This window comes from Sinocyclocheilus anshuiensis, unplaced genomic scaffold (assembly GCF_001515605.1).
Source record: "Sinocyclocheilus anshuiensis isolate Anshui unplaced genomic scaffold, SAMN03320099.WGS_v1.1 scaffold1734, whole genome shotgun sequence".
Classification (NCBI taxonomy): domain Eukaryota; kingdom Metazoa; phylum Chordata; class Actinopteri; order Cypriniformes; family Cyprinidae; genus Sinocyclocheilus; species Sinocyclocheilus anshuiensis.
The window spans coordinates 164,106-171,902 of NW_015544334.1; the positions used below are offsets into that span (position 1 = coordinate 164,106).

Below are 7,797 nucleotides of genomic sequence, written 5' to 3' on the forward strand. Positions count from 1 at the left end.
TATGGTTATATGATGTCAAAATTGTGATTTAGCAACAAACTGTTTTTCTAATGGGGCGGAAATGTAAATAGAGAACATGGAGAACCGTATCTTTACAATGTTATCATAACGTCTGGTCTGATGAAGTCTCTTTTTTAAGTGCTATCAAGGTCTCTAGAATAAGACTGAAGACGCAATCAAAATCAAAACTTTTATAATCATACTTTTGTGAGTATCACAGTCAACGTGATTTTCAGAACTGGGCTAAATAAATATGTTAGCAGCACTGAAATTGCCATTTATTAATTTACTGGGACATCAGTGTTCAGTGTTATACAAATGACATTAGAGAAATCAGTATAATCAAATGAACATTAAAACGAAAAATTAAAAGAAGTGTTCAATAATCTATAATCTATTTCATCTATCTACGGACCACTTTTATTTTATATTATTTTGTATTTTATTTTATTTTATTATTTTATTTTATTTTTATTTTTTTTATTTTATTTATTTATTTATTTTATTTTATTTTATTTTTTTATTTGATTGATTTATTTATTTATTTATTTATTTTTATTGAGAAATGTGAAATAAAAAGAAAAACGTGAACCTGTAGGACTCGCAGTGAGTGTGTTTGTCCAGGCGATGACGCGCGTGATCTTAGTATGCAGCGACCGGAAGCTGCGTGGATCGGCGCAGATCATGCAGGAGGCGCGAGGTTTGGTCAAGGTTATGGTTGTTTTGTTTCACATCGCTGTATAGACTTTCAGCTATTTCTGATCTTTACAGCATTTACACACAAGAAATACGTTTAACCCAGAGGTAGGTTTCTGCTTTCCTCACCCAAAACGAACACGGGAGTGTGTTTGAAGCGGTATTTGTGATTTAAGATAAAAGAACGTTGTCCTGTCTTTCTGAATATGCTGCACATATTTCCTACTGGGACAATGTGTTAATACCCGCTGAGACACTATTCGTAAGATCGTCATTTAGTACATTAATATAGTTCGTGTGAAAGTGGGTTTTCGTGTATTACTTTACTGTCACTTAACGTTTGTGTGGGCATGCTTAAAATTATTGTTAGTAAAGTCAAATTCAAGCGTTTATACACGCATGTCTATTCTTTGTCATGAACATATTTTACAATTTAAAACAATAAGCCATCAAAACAACGAAAAAGCGCCAAGTCACAGGAATCGTGTACAGACATGTTTTTAAACACTTGAATAAGTTCACATGTATGGTCTACTCTTGGCTGTTTTTCCTCATCAAGCCCAACCCAACCCATCCATTTTTTTTTTTTGCATTTATTTATTTATTAAAGAATAAATTTTTCTACGTTTTGCAAAGACTCATATGGATATACAGACACTTTATATTTGTCTACAAACCTAATTTCAAAGTTTTGATAAGTCTTATGATTGAAAGATCTTTAAGATTATGAGAAAAAAATTTAGACAAGCATGTTGAAATATTGACTGGTATTGCACTTTATACTATTTCTCTCTCTCTCTCTCTCTCTATACATGCATACATACATACAGTGCATACATATATATCCAGTGTAACTTACTGGTTGCTGTCATTAGATGTAATTTATACAGTATATACTTATAAATGACTGTCTCACTTATCAAGACAGTAGGCCTGGGCAATACAGAATGAAGAAAATACAGGCTATATGTCAGTTATTTTCTGCCTTTTGATGACATTTAATATATACCAATCGTGACATTGTAGCAAAGTCAAAATGTTTCAAAAATGGTTTAATGCAAAAGGTATAATACCATTAAAATGATCAAGACATTTTATCCACACTGTTCATCACATAAATGAACACAGGGAAGAGTGATATTTTCGTTAATATTCATTATATATATATATATATATATAACATGGTTTTTAATACATAAGTTGTGACAGTTTTTTTTATTTTTGTGTCATAATGAAAATTAATCAGTTTTGAGTTGATTCACTAAAACAGTTCTCAAAAGTCACACAGGAAACCTAATTGCCACCTAAGTGTGTAAGTTATTATGATATTCACAGTTGCTTAATTTTTTTATATCATATTTTATACAATTATGAAAATAACATGAATATTTGCTGTCGCTCAGCCCTAGAAGAATTTCCATGCTATTGTTGTGTGGTACTTCTCTTTTTTTAAAACATTATTAATTGATCCTGTGCCCACTTCTTATGCAGACTGGAGCAGGCCAGGCATGAGCAGAGCACACCTGGACGAGTGGCAGAGGAGGTCCTTTGACATTTCGTCTGGCTCCTGTACACCTGAACAGACGGCCGATGCTTACCGGGCACACGTCCTGTCCATTCAGTATGCATGGGCGAGTGCTGAGCTCTCTCCGGCCGGAGCTGCCAGCCTGCTCAGGACCTACTCGGAGTGGTACACCGCAGTCCTGGACTCAGACGACCCACTCACAGGGCTAAACAACTATGCAGAGAGTGCCCTGCACCTGGCCCGCAATCAAAAGAACCATAGTGACAAATGGGAGTCGTCCCTAACGTTTGAAAATGTGTTCAACCTGCCGTGCGTGCAACGGATGATGCAGGCCAGGTCAAAAGAAGGCTCTCTCCTGGTAGATCCGGCAGATGTTAACATCACTGTTGGTGGTGAAGTCAGCAGGGGAGATGAGAAAGGCAGTGCTGTCTCTGGTCCTCCTCCTGGATTAAAACGAGAGCCTCTGGCTCATGGGCCCGCTGCGCCTCCACCTAGAGCTGAGTTGGGAAGGGGGGTCAGTAACCCACTTAGCGGTGCTGTAGAGTGGGCCAGAGCACTTGAAGTAGCCCCTCCTCGTATGTCTCTGGCACAAAATGCTCCAAAAGCTCCAACAGGATCTACGCCTATGTTTGGCCATAACATTTTCAGTTCCACAGGCAATGCTAGTGTGTCTCAGTCTAGTGTGGGTTGCACAAGTGGATCCAATGTGCATAATCAGCCCGTGTTCTGTTCCTCCACAAACCCCTCCAAGAGGAAGAACTTCTACAGCTCAGGAACTGAAAGCAACAGAAGCTCATTCCCGTCACAAGGCGAGCAGGAACCGCGAGAGAGGGGACGGAGAGGAGAGGAAGGTGTCAGCACTAATTTTAGATCAGCACAAGAGCAGTTCATCGTTGACCAGCAAAAAAAGCATTCCCATCAGGGTCAGCGAGGCTCCGCGGCCAACGTTGCTGCAATCACGAAGAAATGCCTTGGGGCGAATCGGTCTCGTGGGGTGGCCTCCAAATTCGTCCCTCCCATGCCAAGGCAAGAGGAAGAGGGCAACTCGAAGGAATACGCACCACAAGACATGCAACCTGTTGATGAGCGACTAAAGAACTTTGAGCCCAAAATCATTGAACTTATCATGGGTGAGATCATGGACCATGGCCCCCCGGTAGCTTGGGATGATATTGCCGGCCTGGAGTTTGCCAAAGCCACAATCAAAGAGATCGTAGTGTGGCCCATGTTAAGACCTGATATATTTACTGGCCTTAGAGGTCCACCTAAAGGCATTCTTCTCTTTGGTCCTCCAGGCACTGGTAAAACCCTTATAGGGAAGTGCATAGCGTGTCAGTCGGGAGCCACTTTTTTCAGCATCAGCGCTTCGTCACTCACTTCAAAGTGGGTTGGAGAGGGCGAGAAGATGGTACGGGCGCTCTTTGCCATCGCTCGGTGCCACCAACCTGCCGTCATCTTTATTGATGAGATCGATTCCCTTCTTTCTCAACGCACAGATGGAGAGCACGACTCTTCCCGTCGGATCAAAACCGAATTTCTTGTCCAGCTGGATGGAGCCGCCACCTCAGCAGAAGATCGCATCCTGGTTGTTGGTGCCACCAACCGGCCACAAGAGATCGATGAAGCAGCTCGCCGTCGCCTGGCTAAGCGACTCTACATACCTCTCCCAGAGGCTGAGGCTCGCCGGCAGATAGTGACTAACCTCATGTCCCATGAGAAAAGCCAGCTGGGAGCAGATGAGATGGAGAAAGTGGTGCAGAGCACAGAGGGCTTTTCAGGGGCAGATATGACACAGCTGTGTTGCGAAGCAGCCCTAGGCCCCATTCGAAGCATTAGTCTAAGTGACATTGCTACAATCTCAGCAGAACAGGTTCGGCCGATACTCTACAGTGACTTCCAGGAGGCTCTCAAAACAGTGCGCCCCAGTGTCTCTTCTAAAGATCTGGAGTCATATGAAGAGTGGAACAAGACATTTGGCTGTGGTCGCTGAGTGCATGTGTTCTGATTATATCAATTGAGTTTTACGTTAGCGTGACTATAATGTTGGGTTCATTTCTTGAAATAAATTGTCAATTTGAGTCTTTTTTCATCGTTTTCATGAACATTCTTCTCAGAGAGCTGTGAGAAGAACATTCTTCTCTGTTTTTTGTGATTGCAAAAAAAACTGACATTTCTGCAGTTTCACATTAAGCATTCGTATTCATGCAGCCACAATTGATTGACTCAAAACAGCACTCAAGATTTTGTAAAACTGAGCTTGTTACTCTAGGCCTTCCCTCAAAATTAGCATACCACAGTTGTGTCTTCCTGAAAGCAGTTGCATCACAGAGTGGAGCTGCAACTCTTTTCCTTGTAATATATAGGAAATGTGCCAAGTTTGCACTAAAAAGTAAAATGGGGTCTTGAGTTTGTTGTTTCCTTCTGAATGCACTTATCCAAAAGGGAACTGTCAGCTAGTACAATGTTCTGCCTGCCCTACCTTCTGTGTGTGCAGAATAAATTCAACGGCTCTCCATGTTTACCTGCTCTCGCTCCTGTATAGACAGAGCGTTAGACACCTTAGGGCCAACTCTCCCATTGTGTTGTGCCTTGGTGAATGGATTTGGAGGGGAAGTTGGGCAACACTGCAGGCATTCTGGTCTCATGATAAGAGTTACCCACAGATCAACTCTTGCAGTGCTCTTCCTGTTGCTAAGCCAGTGTGGTCTCGAACCACATCTGGTAAACCAGAGGAATGGCTTTGTGCCTTGGAAGGGGTTTTAAAGATGGACTCTTCATCCTCCTCCTAGAGGACAGTATGGTTGGTTTAGTTTTTTTCAGTTACACATTGTGCCTATAGAGATGGCCATCCGATCAATATTCAGTCTTTTTTTTCTGTCAGAACAGGAGAATCTATTTTTGTGTTGTTTTCTTATACTGTTGTTTTCTGGTGAACTCAAAGTTGGTGGGAAACCATCAGAGTTGCTATTTTCATAAATTCTTAGAGAGACCCATTGATGATGACACCAGCCATAAACCTCACAAAAACAATTATGCATTATAGAAGCAGATAACAACTGTGGCTTGATGCGTGTACTGTTGATGGATGGAGAGGATCATTGTGGAGCTCTAAATGAGTGGCCGCAGATGGCATGAGGAATAAAAGTTGCTGGTCCAGTGGTGAGGAAACTCACCAAGGCCAAATAACAAAGTAATGAATGAATGAATTTGAACATGAATGGTGTTGGTCAGGTTACAAAATATGATGCAGTTTTGAATTCATTTGTTTGGATTTTTAGTTGTATTTTCAGTAGGCTTTGAATTCTGTCACTTTATTTGGATGAGACTGGCTTCGCTGAAATTTCTTTCTGTTTGTTGTTTGTATGCCTATGCATTAGCATAACATCTTCATCGTCAAAGTACAACTGATTTGTGTTAGAGTGAAACGCAAGGTCTGTGTTACGTGAAACCTGATGACTGCAGTCTGGGAAAATTGAAAGAGAGATGGCTGATTGATTTGGTTGCTTCTTGCAACTGCAAAACCATTCTTACGGGAAGTCAGGCTGAACTGTTAATACACCTCAGAAGGCGAGTGGGATTTAACAGTCTAATTCAATTCTCAACTCTGTCTCTTGGGTTGTCTTCATCTGCATCCGATTATAGATTGTGCTCCCATGAAATGAATCAGTCATGTAATTTTCATGAAACAATCTTATAAAAACTGGAAGCCCATGAAAAAAGGGTGTCATTTATTTTTCATCTTTTTGTCAAGCGGCTTAATGAATATTTTAGGGTTGTGCGGTTGGCCGGAGTGTTGAAACTTTGTAAAATTAGCCAGCAGTGCAAGTAGTAAGTCCTTCCCTGAGGAGCAGTGGAAGGCTGTCAGAACAGCAGGGGTAGCCTGCAGCTGGACTATAGGAGGACAGGCACACAGAATTCCTCCAAAACCTTTCTCGACACTATATCTGCAGCTAATATTAACCTTTGCATCATTTATTTTCTAGTTTGTCTTAAGCTCACTGTTATTTTTAGACAGTTTTTAGATTTTCCTTGAAAATATCCTTTGGTGCTGACATGACATTGTTTTTATTAAATGGCTAATGCCAATGTTCACTATAATGCTGATATCTAATAGTCTTTAATATTAAGTGTACATATAGGGTGCAATAAACGTACTTATTTACTCATAATTCACAAAAAATATTTTAATAGTTTATCCATATGATAAATCTGGCAGTAGAGTTTGAAACACAAGGGGCATTGAGTTTTCTGCCTGACCAGTTTATTTTTGTCTCTTATTACTTGGTTTTGACATCTTTAAAGTTTCTCTGAATGGGTGGGGTCTATTTGTGCTGTATTATCATAAGTCGAAGCGGAAAAGAGAAGTGAGATTCGGGATAGAGGCTGATGGGGATGGGGTGGTGTGAGGTGGTGTTGGCCAGATTATCCCTCTCATGCAAATGCACTCTCTCCACGGTTAGGTCCCACTGAAGCGTGGGGGCTCTGCTTTGGCCACAGCTGCTTCCCGTTTCTACCCAATCACACAACAGCCATCTGGACACGTCGTTGTCATTGCGAAGAGCTGGTGAGCTCTTGGGTCGGGCTCACTCTTGCTCTCTTGACAGATCTGTTCTTCTTTAGTTTATTCCACCTCCCTTTGGCCATTGCATACTTTTACAAATGTCCATTATTGCCTGACTGCAAATAATTTAGATGATTCTTTTGCTACTTCACAGTGCTGTAAATGTTGTTTCAACCCTACAAATGAAATCAGCCTGAAGACTTTTTAGCATCATTTTAGTTATAGAATGCAATTATTCAGTTAGTTGTAATTGATGTATTGGGTTTTATTCTTAAATTCTTATGTAAATTTAGCAGTCTTTTATGCAAAATTGCCTAAAAGGTGACAAATACCTTTTAGCTAATGTTCATTTAGCTCAGTTGTTTAGCTAAAAAGTGATTATCTACAAGTGTGATGCTTGGACTTGCATTCTGTATTATATAAAGATTAATAATTAGTTCTGTACTAATTATTTTAGCATACGTTCTTGATCTATGAATATAAACTTCATTCCATAATTTTGTGAGATACTCAATCTCCATTAGCAAATTTATTTAAATGTTAAAATTACCTTTACAAAACTTGACACATTATCAAAGGTTGAACAAATGTAAAATATTTTATTATTTTTGCAAGCGTATATATTCTAGGATGTTAATGTAAATATGTATGAGTAAAATGCTTTATTTAAACTGTATTTGTAAATGCAATATAAAACAAGCAAGGACAAAAGCTGTGAAATTTAATTAAAAAAACAATATGTACTGCCATATATTTTCAATTTACAGGGGAACATTTCAAAAGGGAGTCATGTTACATAAAATGGACAAATCGTGACATTATGTCATTGTAATAAATTATAAAATGATAACTTCTTCAGGCTGCGTAATATAAAAAATATATATTTAAAATGAAGAGTAAACTGTTGGAACACAGGAAAGAGAGATACAAGAGTTTACATCACATATTGCAAATAATATTTGATAACTTTATTTAATTTTTAGCATTTATTATTATTTTTCATCTTAGTTACTTT

General features: G+C 39.4%; 1 protein-coding gene across 2 annotated transcripts; it reads left to right on the top strand.

Moving 5' to 3' along the window:
* Positions 1–620: 620 nt before the first annotated feature.
* Positions 621–4,495, top strand: LOC107698153 (fidgetin-like protein 1). Of its 2 annotated transcripts, none has more exons than XM_016499107.1 (2): positions 621–700; positions 2,188–4,495. In XM_016499107.1, exons 1-2 carry the CDS (start codon positions 628–630, stop codon positions 4,209–4,211), a joined length of 2,097 nt encoding a protein of 698 aa, XP_016354593.1. In that variant the 5' UTR covers positions 621–627; the 3' UTR covers positions 4,212–4,495. The 2 variants fall into 2 exon arrangements, with proteins under 2 accessions (XP_016354593.1, XP_016354594.1); XM_016499108.1 differs by having other exon boundaries at positions 623–804; positions 2,188–4,494.
* Positions 4,496–7,797: the final 3,302 nt, after the last annotated feature.

Bases quoted from the DNA above. Each gene is read 5' to 3' on its own strand.
- LOC107698153 (XM_016499107.1), top strand. From the start codon at position 628: ATGACGCGCGTGATCTTAGTATGCAGCGACCGGAAGCTGCGTGGATCG. The intron at 701-2,187 runs GTTTGGTCAAGG...CTTCTTATGCAG, and splicing joins GATCATGCAGGAGGCGCGAG to ACTGGAGCAGGCCAGGCATG.